General features: G+C 34.1%; 1 protein-coding gene and 1 pseudogene across 5 annotated transcripts in view; one reads left to right on the top strand and one right to left on the bottom strand.

Moving 5' to 3' along the window:
* UBR5 (ubiquitin protein ligase E3 component n-recognin 5) overlaps positions 1 to 21859 on the top strand; it is a 152132-nt gene that overhangs the window by 46274 nt on the left and 83999 nt on the right. For 3 of the 5 annotated variants that reach the window (XM_077167399.1, XM_077167395.1, XM_077167396.1), the window contains exons 5-9: positions 1924 to 2043; positions 11266 to 11455; positions 11640 to 11799; positions 12401 to 12550; positions 14383 to 14594. In XM_077167399.1, the coding sequence (XP_077023514.1) occupies positions 1924 to 2043; positions 11266 to 11455; positions 11640 to 11799; positions 12401 to 12550; positions 14383 to 14594 (832 nt within the window). The remainder of the gene's footprint in view (positions 1 to 1923; positions 2044 to 11265; positions 11456 to 11639; positions 11800 to 12400; positions 12551 to 14382; positions 14595 to 21859) is intronic. The other 2 variants (XM_077167397.1, XM_077167398.1) reach the window with 1 other exon arrangement.
* On the bottom strand, positions 17434 to 18230 carry LOC143688920 (isopentenyl-diphosphate Delta-isomerase 1 pseudogene; annotated as a pseudogene).

The following is a 21859-nucleotide window of genomic DNA, read 5'->3' as shown; positions in this document are numbered from 1 at the left end:
AGACCTATGTAAAGAAAGCTATAAGAAATTGTCCAAAAAAATCACAAAAGACCTAAATAAGTGAGAGGGTCTACCGTGTTTATAGATTGAAAGACTAAATATAGTTAAAATGTCAGTTCTACCTAAATTGATTTACAGATTCAATGCAATACCAATTAAAATCCCAAAAACTTTTCAGAAATAGAAAAACCAATAACCTGGAGGTTTTTTTTTTTTTATCTGGAGGGACAGGGTGCCCCAAATAGCTAAAAATATCCTGAGAAAGAAAAATGAAGTTGGAGACCTCATACTACCTGACTTCAAGGTGTATTATGAAGCTACAGTGGTCTTTATGCCTGGTACTGGCATAAAGATAGATATAGTGACCAGTGGATTTGAATAGAATGTTCAGATATAGACCCTCTCATCTATGGACAATTGATCTTTGATAAGGCAGTCAAGCCAATCACCTGGGACAGAACAGTCTCTTCAATAAATGGTGCCTGGAGAACTGCATATCCACATGTAAAAGAATGAAAGAGGATCCATATCTCACACCTATACAAAAATTAACTCAAAATGGATCAAAGACCTAAAGATTAGATCTAAGACCATAAAACTTTTAGAAGAAAATGCATGGAAATATCTTATAAATCTTATAATAGGAGGCAGTTTCCTAGACCTTAAGCATGAGTACTGAAGAAATAAATAAATAAATGGGAACTCCTCAAAATTAAACACTTTTATACATCAAAGATCTTTGTCAAGAAGTTACAAAAGACAGCCTATACCATGGGAGACAATATTTGAAAATGATATATCAGATAAAGGTCTAGTATCCAGAATACATAAAGAAATTGTTCAACTGAACAACAAAAAGACAACCCAATTACAAAATGGGCAAAAGACATGAACAGACACTTCTCAGAAGAGGAAATAGAAATGTCCAAAAAGCACATGAAAAGATGCTCAACTTCCCTGGCTATTAGGGAAATGCAAATGGCTGTCATAGTGTGACTGGTTGTGAGAGCCTTGTGTCTGATGCTCCTTTTGTCTACTTTATCAACGGACAAGTAAAACATATGGATTAAAAATAAATAAATATTAGGGGGAATAAATGTTAAAATAAATTTAATTATTGAAATGTTGGTGATCAGTGAAGGGAAGGAGTAAGGGGTATGGTATGTATGAATTTTTTTCTGTTTTTTTTGCTTTTTCTGAATTGATGCAGATGTTCTAAGTAATGATCATGATGATGAATATACAACTATGTGATGATAGTGTGAGTTATTGATTATATAACAAGAATGGAATGATCATATAATAAGAATGTTTGTGTTTGTATGTGGTTATGTTTCATAAATAAAAAATCTTTTTAAAAATTAAGAAAAAAAAGAAACAGGTCACCCGTGATTTTACATATTTGGTAGATCCCATGTCCGATCTGCTCTTAGACTGAGATCATTTCTTTTTGTAATTGTTTTTAATTTCTTTTTCTGTTTTACTGAGATTTTTATAGCACAGTTTTCCCCTTTAATATTTCCAAAGTAAGTAATTCCATTTAAAAACAACAGACTCTTTAAAATTTTGATATTTAACAGTAATGAAAGGATGCTAAATAATGTATGATGAGCTTCAGTTGGCTGTTTCTGAAGAAAACCTGATTACTTTTGAAAATCTAAAGAAAATTTACTACTTAACATTAATTCACAGTTAAAATGTGAAAACAGTTTCAAATGGAAAAGAACAATAAATTGTTATGAGGGTACAAATTGTTAGGTTTGCTTTTTTGATGTTAAGTATACATTTTAGTAAGAATGATCAGAAAATAGTCTGGTATGTTTTAACACAGTAAGTCCTAGATCAGTGAGGCCTATAATTCCATATTTGTTCCTAGGCAGGGGAACTGTTTTGTGATTGTGCTACCTTTTGTTTTTCTCCTAGGTCAAAGCTGAACAGCAACTCTGGGGCAGGGAGGACATCGAGGCCTGGTAGGACAAGTGACTCCCCGTGGTTTCTCTCAGGTTCTGAGACTCTGGGCAGGTTGGCAGGCAACACCCTGGGGTAAGTTGTGGCCAGATGTAGGCATCTATTCACGTGTGCCATCATCATGTATGTGCTCTCACTCTGACTTAGCATCTTTAGTATGCCCTAGTGATGGGGTAAAGAAGCCTCCCTGAACTCTGGGCAGGGAGCTCATGTTGCTCATGTGAGCCACCATGATAAAAATAACTCACAGAAGCTAATTACATTTAACCCAGGTTGACCTTTAAAAAATGTGTTATTTACATGTGCTTATAATGTCATTTATAATGTCACTTATGTCATTTAAAATTTTTAATAATACCATCTTTGCTCATAGTTTGTGACTTATTCTTGGGTAAAAAAATCTAACATTTCTTTCTGATATCCATGTCTGTATATAAATTTAATCTGGTCTGTAAATCATGTTACTAAGTCTTAAAACCTTTAGTAAAGTTATTTTTTTAATGTACTTAAAATGTATACCTCTTTAACTAGATATTCAACTCCTCTATCATTTATTTTATCTTAAGTTTGTATACTGTCAAACTAAAGAAGCCGTGCACAAATTCTGAGACAGATGATTTTATTTGTTTTATATTTTACCTCGGTACTTGAATAGCCAGGTTTTCTAAAATTATCCAGTTAATATTAGATAATGCCAAAGCAATCAAAATCTACAAGTGTGTTCAAAGGCTGATAAGAGAGTTAAGGGGAAGCAATTTAAATAGTTTCAAAATATAATGAAAGGGAGGAAGAAAGATTTAGTTTTTTTGAACACTGAATTTGTCCAAAATAAAAAAAACTTCGGAGTTTAAAAAGCTGGGATCCCTGAAATGAGAAAGTGCTTATTTTCTTTGATTTTTTGTTTTTATGCTGAATTGAGTTTGTTTTGAGGTAGGAGGAGGATCATCTACTTGAGGGTAACCTTTAGCTCAGTCTGTGCTAGAACTATTAATAGGGAATGTAGCTCTGGTCTTTATAAAAATGTCATATGTCTCTGTTTTTTTTTTTTTTAACTTTTTTATTAATTAAAAAAATTAACAAAACATTAAGATATCATTCCATTCTACATATGCAATCAGTAATTCTTAATATCATCACATAGTTGCATATTCATCATTTCTTAGAACATTTGCATCGATTTAGAAAAATAAAAAGACAGCAAAAAAGAAATAAAACGATAACAGAGAAAAAAAAGATTGTACATACTATACCCCTTACCCCTCACTTTCATTTACCACTAGCATTTCAAACTAAATTTATTTTAACATTTGTTTCCCCCTATTATTTATTTTTATTCCATGTGTTCTACTCATCTGTTGATATAGTAGCTAAAAGGAGCATCATACACAAGGTTTTCACATTCACAGAGTCTCATTGTGAAAGCTATATCATTGTTCAGTCATCATCAAGAAACATGGTTACTGGGACACAGCTCTACAAAAAATCTTATATGTCTCTTTGTGAAGTCCTGTGCACAGAGTACAGGATAAAGAATGCTTTAACATAATAAGGAATAAAATTGCATTTCATATAATAGGTCTGGAAAAATTTGATTGCAGTTATTGAAGGAATGATGATTACTATACTATGTCAAGTTTATAGCTTCTTTAAAGATAAAAATTACTTGATTGTTCAAAGATTGGCAAACTATTGTTTGCTGAACAAATCTGGCTGCCTCCTGTTTTTATTGAAACACAGCCGTGTTCAGTTTTTTTTCTTAGCATCTGTGGCTGCTTTTGTGCTACAACGGCAGAGATGAGTAGTCCTGGCAGAAGTGAGTAGTCGTGGCAGAGGCTTTTGGCCCATAAAGTCTAAAATATTTACTCTTCGACCCTTTACGGAAAAAGTTTGCTGATCTCTCTCTGGTTTAGTTTATCAGTTTATGTAGTGGCATTGGCATTCCTGATCCTGCACTGATCACTTTTCATTTTGAGATAATTCCAGAGCTACAAAATGTTGCAAAATAGTAAAAAACATTCCTTTATGCCATTCATCCAGCTTTGTTGAATGGTAACATCTTAAATAACCATGGTATAATTTTCAAAACCAGGAAATTAACATTATTACAATGTATAATCTACAAAATTCATTCAGTGTTTGCTAAGTGTCTCACTATTTTTGGTCTAGGATTCAATGCAGGACACACCCCTCTTGCATTTATTTATTTGTCATGTTTCCTTGATCTCTTCCAATCTGTAACAGTTCCTCAATCTTTATCTTTCAGAAACCCTAATGATTTTGAAAACTGGCTGGTTATTTTGTAGAATTATCCTTCATGTGGGTTTGTCTATTGTTTCCTCATGATTAAATCCAGGTATTAAATTTTTGGCATAAATCCCACAGAAGTGATGGCATGCCCTAATTAGTGCATCACATCCAGTGACACATGATGTTGACATGTCTCTGTACTGGTGATGTTAGCACATCACTTAAAATGTGTCTGCCAGGTTTCACCACAGTAAAGTTACTGTTTTCCCCATTGTAATTAATATGTATTTTGTGGGGAGATACTTTGTGAATATGTAAATATCCTGTTTCTCATTGTAGTTTTGCCCACTGATTTGAGCATACATTTTTAGTATCCAGTTGATGAGTTTTGCCTGAAACAATTATTAATTTGTTTGCCAAATGGTGATTTTTAAAATTTCCACCATTCTTTTTAGATTTAATTGAAATTCAGCTGTAATGAGGAACTTGCTGTCTTCTATTTATTTCTTTTGTATTCTGTATCTGTTTGATTATTTATATCATTATGGACTCATGGTTATTTGTTTTATCAGTTTATAATCCATTACTGTTATTATGCTGCTCACATTGTGTCCTACATTTAAGTCCTCCTCTCTTTTAATAAGATAAACTTGGTTCTAAGCAGTTATAATAGATTGTATAACAGAATAACTAAAAGAAAGCAGTGGAATTTTATGACTTTAATAAAATTTGCATCAAATACAATAAATAAAGTATTATACTTGAACATGAATAAAACCTCTGTAGACCTGTTCCAAAGATGATTAGGGCTAATTTTTTTGTTGTTGAAATATAACATATATATAAAAAAGTAATACATTTTCATATACATTTTTTTTTTTTTTTAACATGGGCAGGCACCAGGAATCGAACCCGGGTCCTCTGGCATGGCAGGCAAGCATTCTTGCCTGCTGAGCCACAGTGGCCCGCCCAATTTTCATATACATTTTAACAAGTACTTGAAGAACAGATTTTAAAATTTGGTATGGGTTATAGTTCCATGATTTTTCATTTTTTCTTCTAGCTTCTCCAAGACAACTGAAACTAATGGAAATACCAGTATAATGATTTAGCAGTCATACTTATTTGTTAAATAACAAATCCTAATTTAAAATGCAGAGAAAATCATTTGGATTTTGAGTCCCCATTCCCCATCCTTGCCACACCCTAGTGACTGTTTCTCCCTTCCTGTCCCGTGCACACATCAGAATAGACTCTTTATAAGCTTTCTTTTGGCCTTGGATTCATGAATTGCAATACTGAAGAATGTCAGTGCTCATAGACTAATTCAGTGGCAGTAATTTGTTCACCTTTATTTGGGTTTGCAAATGCCCACAATATTTAAGCTCTTTTTAAAGGTTTTTCTTTTCTGTTGACCTCTATGTAAATTCTTGTCACTATCTAAATGGTGGAATTGGGTCAGTTATTTTGTAAATCAAGAACTTTTATAAAATGGAACATATTTTTCTTCATAACAAATGACTTTTGTACGGTTATTTTTTTCCGTTTCTGTGTTGATTGCAATAAACTTAAATGATGTTTGTAATTCAAGCATATTTTAGAGTCTCTTGGATAGGCAGACCTTGGGTCCTGAAAGTCAGCTCAAAACCACATTTATCAGATAGAATCAGTGTAAAAGAGACCATCTCCACCAACTTTGCTGCCCCTCCTCTTTAGAGCCCAGGCTTGTTCTCTTTGGATTCATAGAGGTGTCATTAAGCAGAGAAGGAATGATCTTTGTATTTAAAAGCCACATTTGAAAGATTTGGGGATAATTGCTAAGTTTTTCTTTTCTATTAGCATGGATAATGTGGCAGTCAGAATTTATGGAACTTATTTTAAAATTATTTCCTTTGGTGATTTTGCTAATTGACAGGCTTGTATGCTAAAGATTTCTAGCTGCTGCTGTTTTCTCCCTTTAATAATTATTTCACGTTTATTTTGGGGGATATTTAAAAAATCTAGTATTTTTGTTAAACTTATTTCAAACAAGGTTAAAGATAAGAACACCATGTTTATTTGTAGAATTGAAAGAAGTTTATTTGTATTTAAAAAGGAGATATTAGTTTGAAAATCTCTTTAGCTGTTATTTATCACTAGACATAATATATGATAGGTATAAACTGCTTTTAATTAGTTTGAAGTGGCATACTTCCTTTATGGTTGAATCTGAGCTAATAATTAGCTCTGGATTTGAATGTAAAAACCAAGCATGATAACTGTAATTGTAAATAGTTGAAGCTGGCCAGGTAGGGAAGGCAGTAGGACTGACAAATGGATGTCCATTTTCAAAGAGGCAGATTATTGCCATAGATGAAAATAAGGCCATTGTTGCCAAATTCATCCCATTCTCGCATTATTTTAAAATTTTAGAACAGTTTTTAGATTGACGGAAAAATTTCAAAGATAATACTGAGCTCCTATATACACTATACTTAGTTTCCCTTGTTATTAATGCCTTATGTTATTTGTTTGTACATTTTTTATAATTAATGAACAAACATTGATATATTATCAGTAACTAAAAGCTGTAGTTTTTCAGATTTTCTTTGTTTCTACCTAATATCCTTTTTCTGTTCCAGGATTACATTCAGGATACCCACCACATTACTTTTAGCCGTGTCTCTCTTAGGCTCTTCTTGGCTTTTTCAGTTTCTTAGACTTCCTTGTTTTTTTTCGCATGGGCAGGCACTGGGAAATGAACCCGGGTCCCCGGCATGGCAGGTGAGAACTCTGCCACTGTGCCACCATTGCCCACCGACTTTCCTTGTTTTTGATGATAGATATACTTTTTTACCCAAGCAAGTTTAGTGAAAACATTTGTCCAACCATGGGCTTCAAGGTGGCAGCTGTCAACTAATTGCATAGTAGGTATGATTTCCTCAGTTGATTTCAAGTCATTTAAGGTGTACCTTGAACACGACATAATAGAATCAGAATGGTAGGATTAATTTGAAATGCAAGTTATAGAAAGTAGAAGCAGATCTTTCCAGTATTTTTTACTGTATAATATTACAAATTATATGACTCACTATATTTATAGCTAAAAGGAATCACTGATTCCAGTGCTAGCTTTGTGACCACCAATAAACTTCTGTTAGTGTATGCTTAATATATTGATCTTTATCTAGGTAGCATACTGGGAGAAGAATGTTCAGGAGCAGTTGAAGTAGGGAGACTGATGGGTTGTTTGGTTTCTGATAGGAAAAACACCACATAGCAGGTAAGATTAGGGAAACCTGGTATCTGCCATTAAAAATAGTCAGATTAAGGTCAAGCCAGAGATATTTTGACATTGTCTTTTGACTAACCTTGGTTGAGGATTTTCATTAGCAAAGATTGTAGACTGACAGCCAGTGGTGTTTAAATGGATTAAACTAGCTGTGTTTTAAGAAAATAACTCAAATATTTTAGATAGGCAGATATTCTTCACTCTTCCTTGCTGTCTTGACTTCACTTATTTATGTAACCTATCTGTACCCTTGATGGAGATTTGAATTTGTGATACCTGTAAGGGCTGTTCAGGAGCAGATGTGTGTGTATATGTGTGTGTGTGTGTATGTGTGTATATATATATATATATTTATATATATATATTTATTATTATTTTTTAACCTGGGCAGGCACCAGGAATCGAACCCAGGTCTCCTCCATGGCAGGCAAGAATTCTGCCACTGAACCACCATGGTCTGCCCTTGGATAGTGTATTTGATCATGTTTCTAGCTTTATTTGCTTGGAGGAAAAATGGTATTGCATTCCTTGGTGGAAATATTAAGCTACCTATTAATGATATCTGTGTTGACTATGTAATTTATTGTCTAAATAGGGCAGTTTTGAGATAAATTATTAGATCCAGACAGTAGGCTTTTAAACTAGGATTACCCAGGCAAACAGGACATATTGTCACCCTAATTAAGACCTTTTTTAGACTCTTTGGTGTGGTTCTTTCTGTTTTCAAATTGAAATAATATATTTGATCTTTTGAATATTCAAAAATTCCAAAAGAGTATTTCTACCCAAAAGACTTAGGTTTTGTAACTTTTATAGAAACTGTTAATATTTGATTTGACTATTCCTATTTATGTGTTTCATTTATCCTGTATTATTTTCTGTTGGAGAATTATTCTAATATATGTAACTTGAAAAGAATATCTACTTTTTAGAATAGTGTTTTCTTTCATAACATGGCTTTAGGTTTTTTAATGTAATGAATGAAGCCTTTTTGTTACTCTTTGGGCCTTTGAATCATTATTTAACATTTCATATCTAAAATCTATTCTGTAGCTGAAATAAGTACTGTTTCATACTGTAGCCCTGAGAATGCTCAATATGCTTTTCTTAAATTATTTTTGGCAGATACTGCATAAACATGAAGTGGTAGCAAGCATGAACAAGTAGAGAAGGCTTTTAAAAAGATGACACCAGTTTTTCTGGAGATTTTTTCATTTTACTGCACAATTTTTTAAAGTTTTTTGTTTGTTTAGGCAGAGATTGGGCTTTCTGTTTAAGTGAGAAGACAGGCCAAGAAGTTTAATGTCTACTGATCTTAGAACTGCTTTTGGTTTAGATATTCAAAGTATATCACATAAATGAGTTGGAAAATAAAATTTAAACTAAGTGTTTGCAATGGGAGATTGAAGTTTTTGTTTAGTCTTAGGTGAACGTGGTGAAGAGTTGGGAGTAAAGTACCTCCTTTTAGGTTGAATGATCTCCAAGTATTAGATTCACTTTACAGGTTTTTTTGCCGGTGTTTTTTTTTTTTTGCATGGGCAGGCACTGGAAATCGAACCTGGGTCTCTGGCATGGCAGGCTAGAACTCTGCATGGCTGAGCCAACATGGCCCATCCTAGATTCACTTTAAAGAGGATTAGTACTGTCATAATTTTACAGGCTAAAATGATTTGTTTAACCATTTTCTCTAAGATCTGATTGAATGCAGAATAGCAATTGTTTTATAGTTAACTTGCTTAGTTGAATTAAAGCTTCTGAATTCTCATGTTTGAGGCAATAAGTAAAGATGTAAGTGAAGATGTAAACTTAATGCCCTTTCTAAGTCCTTTTCTCATACTTCTGGAAAAATGAGTAAATAGAGCATTTTAAATGGTAGCTTCACCTTGGTCAAGGTGGTAATAAATATTAATATTTATTATAGTAAAATATTAACGAGATACTACCTTTCCAGACGAATATTTTATTCCATTAAAAGTACTTTGAACTCCAAACTCTTGAATTTTATTTTTTGTGTCGTGTGATATTGATAGTTATGTCATTGGTCTCATAGAGAGACAAGATGTAGTCTTTTATTTTTAGGTATGTGACTAGAAGTATGTGGTATGCAGATCTTCTTTTCTTTTTTAATTAAAAATTTAAATTTATAACTATAAACAACATACAAACATTCTTGACATGGTTACAATCAGTGGCTCGTGGTATTCATCACCATGATTGTTTTTTGAACATTTGCATCTCTCCAGCAAAAGAAAGAAAAAAGATAAAACTCATGTGCCATAATACCCTTTACACCTCCCTCTCATTGACCCCTAGTATTTCAATCTATTCAATTTATTTTAACTTTTGTTCCCCCTATTATTTGTTTATTTCTTAACCGTATTTTTAACTCATCTGTTCATACCGTAGATGAAAGGGGTATCAGACACAGGGTTTTCACAATCACATAGTCACATTGCAAAAGCTATATCATTATATAATCCCCTTCAGGAAACATGGCTACAGGAACACAGCTCTACAGTTTCAGGTACTTCCCTCTAGCCACTCCAATACACCACTCCAGTGAACTAAAAAGGGAATATCTGTATAATGCTTAGGAATAACCTCTAGAATAAGTTCTCAACTCTGTTTCAAATCTCTCAGTCACTGACAGTTTATTTTGTCTCATTTCTCTCTTCCTTTTGGTTGAGAAGGTTTTCTCAATCCCTTGATGCTGAGTTCCATCCAGCTCATCCTAGGGTTTCTGTCCCATGTTGCCATTGAGATTTACATATCTGGGAGTTATGTACCACATAGAGGTTGGGGAGGGCTTACTTGCTGTGTCAGCTGAGAGAGAAAGGCCACATCTGAGCAACAAAAGAGGTTCTCTGGGGGTGGCTCTTAGGCCTAGTTTTAAGTAAGCCTAGCCTATCCTTTGCAGGGATAAGTTTCATAGGGCAAACCCCAAGATTGAGGGCTCGCCCTATTGATTTGGTTGTCCCCCACTGCTTGCTAGAATATCAGAAATACTCCAAATGGGGAAATTGAATTTTTCCCCTTTCTTGCCCTTCCCCCAAGGGGATTTTGCAAATATATCTTTATTCACCATTCAAATCACTCTGGGATTTATGAGGGTATCACACTGAACAAACCTACAAAATCTCATGCCCTATTAAAGGTTCCATGTACTTATGGTGTTCAGGTAAACTGTCCATATAAGTTAAATTAGAAAATGCACTAGTCAAAATAAAAAGTTTGTACCAAATAAACATTTCTTGCTTTAGTCTCACACAGAAGTTGAAGTTTTAAAATATGAATGACTATTTTCAGTATCCTGCAATATTGACATTCCTTTGTTCTTCCTCATGCAAAAACATTTTTAATTGTGCATTTAGTCTCTATCATTGTACACTCTAGGCATTCCCAGATTGTACCATCTCAATCTTTATTGTTTATCTTTCCTTCTGGTTTCATATATCCTCAGCCCTTCTCCCTCTATCGTTTCACATTACTTACCTCAGTGTACTTACATTATTATGGTATGGAGGTCTTTTAAGAATTATTTTTAAAGATGCAGAAGTGTGCTTATTACATTTCCAAAAAGTAATACATTTATACTTAACACCTTTTTTTGGAGCAATGTTATTTTAAAGTTCTATTACCTAATTTTTCTGTCAAAACAGTGTTAAATACTGTCTGTCATTAGAACAAATAACTGTTAAAGAGAATGAAAATGAAACCCAAAGTGATCTTTTCAGAATGATTGTTTAAAATGCAAATTCTCTAAATTCTTCAATTTTTAGAAGTCGCTGGAGTTCAGGAGTGGGTGGAAGTGGAGGAGGATCCTCTGGTAGGTCATCAGCTGGAGCTCGAGATTCCCGCCGACAGACTAGAGTTATTCGGACAGGACGGGATCGAGGTTCTGGGCTTTTGGGCAGTCAACCCCAGCCAGTTATTCCAGCATCTGTCATTCCAGAGGAGTTGATTTCACAGGTACGGATATTGGAGAATACTTAACATAACAGAACAAGGTGAGGTTTAATGAATATAGCAGACCATAGTCTTGACTTATCCTAAATTGTGAAATCCTACTTTTCTGTATTGATCCTAGATTTTGATAAAGGCCTTAAATGAAAAGAAATTACCATAGCCCTCTACTTTGTTTTTATTATTTCAGGCTCAGGTTGTTTTACAAGGCAAATCCAGAAGTGTCATTATCCGGGAACTTCAGAGAACAAATCTTGATGTAAACCTCGCTGTAAATAATTTACTTAGCCGGGATGATGAAGATGGAGATGATGGGGATGATACAGCCAGTGAATCTTACTTACCTGGAGGTTGGTGGATCATCATCATAGTTATCTCATTTTGGGAATGCTCCTTTGACAAGGGAGTGGAATTTTAAAGAACAAATGATTTTCTGTCTTTTTGTTTCAAGGTGGTGGATTATTCTCACTGCAGTGCTGTTTGAATTGATTGTAAAGTTCCTTTTAAGAGAAAACGTGGAAATGTTGTTGCTTGGTAGACTTCTGTTTGGTTCCAATAAAGATGTATGTGCATGGCTTTATTATCACTGGCTGACAGATAACTATGGAGGGATATTTTTTGATGACTTTATTACTGAATATGGTTTATCATATTGAACTACATTTAGATTTTTGCCTGTTATCCCTATGATGCTACAATTATTATATTTTAAATAGTGATCTTTATTTTCTTGTGATTATTTAGCATGTAGCTCAAGTAACAAGTATCCATTTGATGTTTCTTGAATTTTGTGTTAAAAATGTTAACTGTATATTCTAGGTAATTATTACTTTTTTTCCTCTTCAGGTAATTAAATAGTCTCTGATTTTAGTCTGTTTTGATTTTTAGACATCTTTCAGTGACCTCCAGATGTTCTCTCTATAGCTGCTTCATATTTGTTTCTGTTTACAGAGGATCTCATGTCTCTTCTTGATGCTGACATTCATTCTGCCCACCCAAGTGTCATTATTGACGCGGATGCCATGTTTTCTGAAGACATTAGCTATTTTGGTTACCCTTCTTTTCGTCGTTCATCACTTTCCAGGCTAGGCTCATCTCGAGGTAATTTTGCATTTGTTTCTTTTTAGATTACTGGCTGGCTGAATGGAGAGATAATGGTGAACAATTCACTGAATTTATACCTTTATATTGCACTAAATGGAATCATTCCTTATTGGTGTTTTTGGATGCTCTAAATTAAAACCGGGTTGTATTTTGGAGATGGTCTTACCTACTTTGTGGAATATGTATCAAGGAATTTGACTTACCTAATAGGAAGTATGGATTCTAAACTAAAAGCAGAATTCTACTTTATAGTGACATGCAGCATTCAGAAAACAGGTCTCCTCAGTTTATTTGATTAAAATAAAGTTACTGTTCTGTTTTAAAATCCTGGCTAAATGGAAGAATGAAATATGAGAAAAACTTATTGGAATGGGCTTAGGCAGTAATAAACATGGAAATGTTTATCTTCTTAAAATACTGTTTTCAAAACTTAAATCCTTTAAAGGTATAGTACATAGAGTTAAGAGAGAAGATTTTTAAGTCATTGTTAATCTTTCTGTATATGTTGATATAGCTTTACCTTGCATTACAACTTTTTAAGGCAATATTTTTACTTTCTAGAATGTAATATTACTTGAATCAAATAATGGCCCAGAATCAGCTATATTATTTACCAATGATTAGTAGAGTGGGAAAGATGCCATGCTATATTAAGATATTGCTGCAAATAACCTAATGCTTAAAAGCAGACTTTAAAAATAACAGACTATGATGATCTTATAATATATTGAAATCTATTACATAATAGCATTACTAATATTAAAATAAATGAAAAATTTACTGCCTGAAATGCATTCTGTTGCATTTTCACATATTCAGTATCTGACACAAAGAACTGCTTTTGAATTTTTTTTTTCCTCCTATGTCCATTCTGTGTAGGTATTATTTAATTTATTTTTTTGCATGGGCTGGCACCGGGAATCAAACCTGGGTCTCTGGCATGGCAGGCGAGAACTCTGCCTGCTGAGCCACCTTGGCCTGCTCATAGGCATTATTTTTAGTTTGAAGCTTATGAGATTGCTGGTAGTTTATTTGGACCTGCATAAACGGCAATTTCATATGATTCAACTCAATATTGTTTCTAACTCTTATTAGCCAACTCTTGGAAAGTTTATTATCTCATTTAAAAATAGCGTATAAGCAAACTGAGGAAAACTGCTTTTGAAAGTCTGTAGACCACTTGGAGGGGAAGTATTTTGGTAAGGAAATCTTTCAATTGAAAAAAAGAAAACTTGTCCAATCCTCAAAAAATTTTAAATAAAACTTATTCATAAAAACCTAGCCTTGTAAAATTATTCCAAACAAGGGGTTGAATTATCAAAAATTTTTTAGTTAGTCTATGTTAATGGATTTGTATTTTAGCTTTTTCAAACCTCTTGGCGCTTTTTTTTTAATAGCAGTATTCTAACATATTCTTTTTATTGGCTTGCATATATGTTTCTAATGTGTTGGGATTCTAATTTTGTTATACAAGTTTCCTGATAGAGAATAAAAGTTACCTTAAGCATTTTTAATGAAGGCCAACACTTTAAAATTTCATTTAAAAAAATACTAAAATCCAGTTGAAAATAGAGTCATTCTGCTCTAAAAACATGTAGTTGAAATACAGAAAAGTCTGCCTCTACATGCTTTAAAGAAATAATAGTGTATATAATTTTTATATATACTTTTGAAAGGGTTAACGTTTTGAATGTTGCATGTCAGGCTTATTAGATATACATTTATATTAATTTTTTGAGTAGATCAACTGCTGTTAGTTGCATCCCGAAGGGTCTTTACTAGAGAGTGGCTTACTTTTATCCCACTGGTGTGACCCAATTGCATACCAGTTCTCCTTCTTCCCTTAGAGAGAGACTCTGAACTCTTACGTGAACGTGAATCCGTTTTACGTTTACGTGAACGAAGGTGGCTTGATGGAGCCTCATTTGATAATGAAAGAGGCTCTACCAGCAAGGAAGGAGAGACAAACTTGGACAAGAAGAATACACCTGTTCAAAGTCCAGTATCTCTAGGAGAAGATTTGCAATGGTGGCCTGATAAGGTATTTGGAAAAAATTCGCATCCCCTCCATTTAAATTGATTTGTAGCAAGTTGTTCCCCTCCCTTCCAACACCCCTCCCTTTTTTTTTCTGAGAAGCGTTCTGTTTATTTTGGATTTCTGTAGTAACCAGTCAAAAACTAATATGCACAGCCATAAAGTGATATTTTTGTTTAGTTTTAAAATATAAGCACAGCATCTTTATTTGGCACTGCATGAATTGTGTTAATGGGATATGTTCAGTGATACTATTTTTCTTTCTATTTGACTAAGTAAATCAGAAATCAGGTTGGTAGTTCTATATAACATATCAGCATTCTGTTTCAGAACTTCTCGTCATAATTATGGTTATGATTGATGGTATATTCTTTGGTAGAAATTTGTTTTGTAATGACAGATGAGCTGTAGTAAGAATAAAAAAGTTGGCTTCAGGTTTCTGTTGGATGAGTTTGTGGTCAGTGACACAGCATGCACTGTCAGGGCAAGATGAGGGATCTCTGTTTCTGTGATTAGTTAGCTGCCCCATTTTCTGGAAATGAATCCTGGCAGAACTTTTGCCATGACCACTGTGAGAGATCAAGTCAGGTGAATAGGGATGGACTGGGAGAACTCTGCTCTGCCTCCTGAGGGCAGTACATTGAGTGGCTTCTAGGATTTGTTAAATTGATTTGGATCTTTAAAACTCCATCACTGCCATAGAATTGATTCATCCTATTGATGGTGTGTAAGTTTCATTTTCTTAAGTGATTGATAATTCATCTTCAAAGGAATGTATAGGAAGCCATATGTTTTTTGCCTTTTTTTTTTGCACATTCTTGTTTCTTATTTTCTGAGCCAGTTGGATAGGAAATGTTCTTGAGTGCAAGAAAACTAAAAGAAAATGAGAACTCTGAGGTTAATCTTTAGCAGATAAGGAGAGTCTGATAAAGATTTTTTTTCTCTTTGAATTTGGGATATTAAAGGGAAATAACATTTAACTTTCTGAATTTGTTTATTTTTCCACAGTTATTGTGAGTCTTGATGTAGTTAATTGATTTGCTTCTGCATTCAGCTCATGTGAAAAGCTTGAATGCATAAAGAAACATGAATTTTAAATCAGTCTCTTTGGGAGCAAAGGTTATTCTGTTTTCTCTCATAGCTGCCAAATCTCTCTTCAGTTGTGTTTTCTTATTTCCATAAAACTAGGTTTCTACTTTTACTTCATATGATAGAAAGTGATTTAAATGATTGGACATTTTGTTTTTCTTACGTTGTTCACTGTTTTTATTTTTGTGGCCTAGATCGTATTAGGGCTGTGTCTTTGTCATATTGACAGAAAGTAATAGAGGGATGCATGAAGAGTACACATTTGGCAAGTATTTTTCCTGGTTCCTGAACAGCCTGTTAGATTTAGCCAGCCTTTTGGTGGCTTTTACTGTTTTTAGGTACAACTTGTTCTCAGAGACAGTTTCTGAAGGGACCATGATATGTTGACACTGTACAGACTCTAGTATGTTTTTTTGTTTAGATGTTGAAGGAATGGAGGAATAGAGGCGTATATAAAGCAAAGTGTAACCTTTTCCTCCTATTAAATAAAAATCTAATTAAAAAGAGCATCTTTGAAAAAAATCCTTTTTATTAGCTCATGATTGAAATCTAGACAGCAGAAATTTCAACTCAGGAAAAGAAAACAACTTAAACTAATCAAATTGGTAAGCATTATATCACAGTTATCAACAAATACCGTTAGGTGTTCATTGTCAGGGCTGAATATTACATTCAGAAAGAGAATGCGGAGACCTATTAAAGGAAAAGTTGATCTTACCTCTAGGTAACTTTAGGATGACATACAAAACTATCATACAAGGGTATTGGATAAATACCATGTGAAAGAACAGACAATCTGTGGTACCAAAATTGGTTGTGGGGAGAGTTGGAAAGGATCCATGAGGAGTTGAAGATTTGGGGTGGTGGGGGGCAAGCTTGATATGCATTGGAAAGGTAGGTTGAGAGTGCAGGAAAGTAGGGAATCATGATACACTTGATATCTACTGCAGGTACAAGAAGGTTGAGAGACTGGATTACCAAGAGTAGAGGGCCTCAGGAGGAACCCAGTAGGAAGTTCCAGCTCAGCAGAGTTTGAACTTCATGCTCAGGGCAACGATTGGAAACCTGAGCATTTGAAGAGTATGCATTTATCAACTCATCTACTCCATGCCACAGACATATGTTGACTGATTGATGCCCACTACCCTGTGTTTTCCTAGGTACTGGGGCTATAGTGATCACCAGAACTAGACACTGTGCCTATCCTCAAGAATGTGAAGTACAGTGCATGAGACAGTTGATAGTCATACAAATAAATATTTACTCTCCAAATGAGGGCTTTAAAAAAAATTTAGACTGGGGTTTTAAAAACAGTCTTGATAATTATTGCATAATTTCGCAGAATAGTTTCTACATCCTCACCATATAAGTCACTACAAAATAGTTTTAATTTTGAGCACAATAGTACACTTGGAATTTTAAAATACATAAGAAATTAAATCTGACCCATTTTTATGACTGAGGAAACTATTTTTCCTCTATTACTTGGAAGTCAGATTTTTTTGGTGGTTGTGGGGACTGTAAAAATATTCATCCTACCGTAATTTAGAAATTATTTTATCTAATATTCAGTTGTAAGTGCTGGTACTCATAGATGTTTTTATTCTGTCTTATGTTAGGATACTTGAGAAAGTCTGTTAGTAAGTTATTTGAATTAATGCCTGTTTTCCCATTACCTATTTAGAGGTGGACTATTAAAGTTTGTTAATGTCTCTTAATTATCTTCTACAAAGAACAGTACATATGGATGGGGCATATGAAATAACATTAAGAAGTTGGTGTTTTCTACCCCAAGTCTAATTGTAAAAGTATCAGTGTATCAAATGAGTTTTCTGAATAGAGAACCAGATTAAAAAAAAAAAAATCTCGTGGACTGTATAGAAATTCTCAGTACTTGACTAATTAATTATTCACCCCCATTTTCACATTCTGTATATTTTCTCATGTTCAACAAACTGATTCAAATGATTTAAATTCTCCTACCATTTAAAGAGGAAACTCTTTGCAATAATTTTAAAACAAGGAGTTACCTTAATTTCACCACTGGCTGCTTTTTTCAGAAGTTCTTCCAGTTCTTTTGACCTATAATAGTAGCTTTTACTCGTTAGGATCTGGATCCAAAGTTACATTCTTCCTTACAAAAAAAATCATTTTCAATTTCATGTTCATCCCATATACCATCAGATTGAGCCTTGTAGTGAATTCATGTAGCATAATTAATTTCTTCTGGAGGAACTCTTCTGTGGGAGTTCCTAATTCAGCTTTTAAATGCCTCTGTGCTACTCATCTTACTCCAGTTGTATCATTTTCTTCTAAGTTCTCCTGGATTACTTAATGAATGACTGTAACAAGTATTGGCCAAAAAAAAAAAAAGCCTGGAAAGGTAATTTTAGCATCTGATCTCTGTTGCAGTAGGATCTTATTTTCAGTGTTGACTAAAAAGACTCTAAAAGCTCGATGCGATAATCCTTTGTCAATGTTTTCATTCAGGTGACAGTTCTTTTTGGTCTCAACTCCAATTTTATTGTCATTTTCATCAGTAATTATACACATCTCTGCCAGAAGTTAAACTCATTGAGATTGTTGGTGTTTATTGTAGGCCTTGTTTCAGTGTATCTGAATTGTCCTAAAATACCCATGTTCCTGCCACAGAAGGTGGCTGGGTCGCTGAGCCCAGCAATGAAAACGCCAGCTGTCCATCATATTTTTAATAGTCTGTCTTACTTTTGGGAAGGGATTTCTAGTTTAATTGATGACCTGTTTGTGTTATCCAGACAGTTGCAGATTTACTGATTAGATTCAGCTTGAAATGATAGGATTTTTGTTTAAAAAAAAAAAGAGCTACAAACTATCAGTTTTCAAAGGAAACATGCATTCCATCCCTACTTTTTCTTGTTGGTTTGAAGCAGTTCTCAACTTGCTCAGAAGCAGCTATTGGTATTTCATTAAAACAATAAGCATTGTTTTCTGTGATATTGAGAAATGAGTGAGTTAAAATTCTGTCCTTTTGTTTGTACTTGATTGTCTTGTTTCTCTAAATACAAATAAGTTTTTACATGAATCAATCTGAAGTAGACAAGAAGCAATAGGAAACAGGGTTCTTAGGGTAGCGCTATTATCTTTCATTGGAAATATCTCTAACAGGAAGATGTCCTGTAGTCTAGAATGTTTGAAAGTATCTTTTCTACATTGTCTCAAGTGTGCTTGCACAGTGTTTAACCCAACAAAATATGGAAACATTGCGTTCATTTAAATTTAGATATTTTAAATAATATCTTCTGATAAAATCTGAATTATTTTCTTTTGTGCTTAGAAGCTGGCATGTGTTTGGCTTTTGAAAATTACTCATTTTACTTGGGCAGTTTGGTATAAGAAATGTCTGATAAATACGTGTTCAATTGTGATAACATCCAAAGAAATGGTGTTGGTTTTTTCTCCCCTCCCTGTGTTTTGGTCAGGTTTCTCAAAATTTGCAACTAAAACACCCTCTGGTGGTTTTTATTTTTCTTATCAGTACTTTTACAACAAGTTGATTGTGACTGATCTACTATGGTGCACTGGGAATAAAAACTGGTTTAGTGTGCACAGTCCCAAGCTTAGTCCCAGCTGGCCACTGACTAGCTGTATGACCTTGAGTAAGCCAGTGGGCTCCACAGAAGCTGGTTTCTCACCTGTAATCTGTGGAAATGTTGTCTCACAGACTTGTGATGGATAAACAGTATAAAACATATAAAAGTGCTTTGTAACAAGTAGATGTTAGGTAATACAAAATATACCTTATTAAGTTGTCTATAATAAGTTAATGTTAATATTTTTAAAATAAAAATTAATGTGCTTCTTGTAAAAAATATGAGTACTTTAAAAAAAAGTAAAAATTGCTCACAGCTAACTCTTGAGAATGATCTTTGTTAGCATTTTGATATATATTCTTCCAGTGTTTTCTCAGTATATATGTGGGTGTGGGTGTGTCCTTTATAATGTTTTATATATTCACCTACGAGTTTAATAACTTTCCATTGTGCTCAGTATTCTAACAGCATTAAAAATTAATGTTTAGGGTTACATTGCATGAATAAATGTGCCATAGTTTTACCAATCCTTTATAAGGTGTTTTGCTTGTTTATAGGTTCTTCGTTCTGTTTCATATGAATAATGCTCAATATATTTTTAGGTTAAGTATTTTTTATAGGACAGTTAAGGTAAAAGTAGAAAATCAAAACCTACTTGGAGGAATATATATTTGATATATATATATCAAAACCTAGGATAGCATTGTCACTGTTGAGTCCTAAGCTTCTAGGTGTCTATAAAAAGTGAAATGCATTGAGTTACTTAATTCTTTTTCTCTTATAAAAGAGCACAGCAGTTTTCAGGTGAGACATTTTCCTTCCTCTAAAGTATGTTAAAAGTTTATCATGAGTTGTGATCCCAGAGCCCCGAACTCTTTCAATAAGTTGGTTTTTATGTTTTTGTTTATAATATTAAAATAAAATTAATTATTACTTTATATCATTGCTAAGTTATAACGGGTATTCTACTCTTTTTTCTTTTTGGTAAAGCCCCTCATTCTCATTGATCCGTTAAGAATAAAACCCACATTCCTAACTGTAACCAACAAAACTCTGCATGAATCTATTCCTGATTATCACATTCATTTTTCCCACCTTCCTTTCTCAGTCAGCAGATGCCTGTTGAATTGACCTTTTTCATTTCTTTGAACTTGCCCAGTTTTTTCCTGTGTCAGAATCTAAGCACATCAAGTTCCCTTCCCAGGGCTTGATTTCACTTTCTTATCATTTGCTTCTCAGTCTCAGTGTCACCTCATCAGAGAGGCCTGTCTCACTGTTCTACCTAATCAGTTTTACGGACCCTCTATTCTTTTCTTATTATGCACCCACGCCCCCTTTTACTGCCTTTGTAGTATTTATCCCAGTTTGTTATTATACTTAATTAACGTTACTCTCCTAGCTTTACTATAATGCTACACAGACCTTTCTTGATCACCATTCTGTCTTCAGTGGCTAGCACGTAGATGTTACTGCTACTTATTTGTTCCTCCTACAGATCTGAAATGTGTGTCTCCTCCCTAGTAAAAAGTAATTATAATAATGAGAAGAAGGACAGGAAGTAAGAAACAGCCCCGGAGATGAATAGAAACTACTGAGGAGAGCAGTTCTGTTCTGAAAAGTTTTCCATATAGTCTGAAATTTAGATGTTGACTGTTTTACCTGAGATTGTGATTCAGGTATTATCATTGAGTTTGGCCGATAAGGGCAGACAGTCTGCAAGTCTTACAGCAAAGTACCTTTGACCATTTTTCCATCATCTTCTTTAACTGTTGGTTGTACCATTCATCTACGTTGACCCATAATGAATTTTTAGGGCCTGCATGTTGCCTCCATCTGAGTCCCACAGCGGAGCAGTGTTCAATCTCTGAAAGGTATAGACGAGTCAGTACTGATAGGGCCTAGTTTTGAGAGGGCCTTGTGCCACCATGTTCTTGCTATAGGGATGAATTTTTTTAGCATTGTACTGTTCTGACATGTCACTTGTTTGAAAAGTTAGAGTTAAGATTCATTTGTTTGTTCAGTAATCATTGTGTTCTTACTATGTAACCATGTGCCAAGCTGGCATATGGGAATATAGTGGTAACTGACATAGACCCTCCCACAAGAAAAATCTCAGTGGGGAAGAAAAACATTCAGATACATGTTTCTATTGAAATCAGTGCTAGACTGAAAGTATGAATAAAGTACTGTAGGAGCCCAGAATGGGGAATCACTAATACTACCTGAGAGATTTGGCAAAGACTTCCCAGAACAGATAATATTTAAGCGGCATTTTGAAGGTTAAGTGACCAGGATGCAAAGGCTTTCCAAAAATACCAACCATGGGCCTACAGTCTTGAAAGATGATGGTTGTGTTTGACAAACAGTGAGGAATTCAGACTTGCTGCTTTGTGGTGGAGAGTAGCAGAAGAAGTAAGATAGAGTAAGACTGTAAAGAGTTCTTCTAGGCAGCTTACCATGGAGTTGAGATGTTGTTCTGCAGTCACCAGGAAGCCACCAGTAGTCCTTAAAGAAACAACATGGTGAGATTGGTAGGGTTTTGTTTCATTGTGTTTGTGTTTAAGAAGGCAAGTATTGGGAAGATAGGAATGGGAAAAATCTTTTGAGTCAGTT

Source organism: Tamandua tetradactyla, chromosome 6, assembly GCF_023851605.1.
Source record: "Tamandua tetradactyla isolate mTamTet1 chromosome 6, mTamTet1.pri, whole genome shotgun sequence".
Classification (NCBI taxonomy): Eukaryota; Metazoa; Chordata; class Mammalia; order Pilosa; family Myrmecophagidae; genus Tamandua; species Tamandua tetradactyla.
The sequence above is the reverse complement of the archived record's forward strand: the minus strand, read 5'-3'. Positions and strand labels throughout refer to the sequence as shown.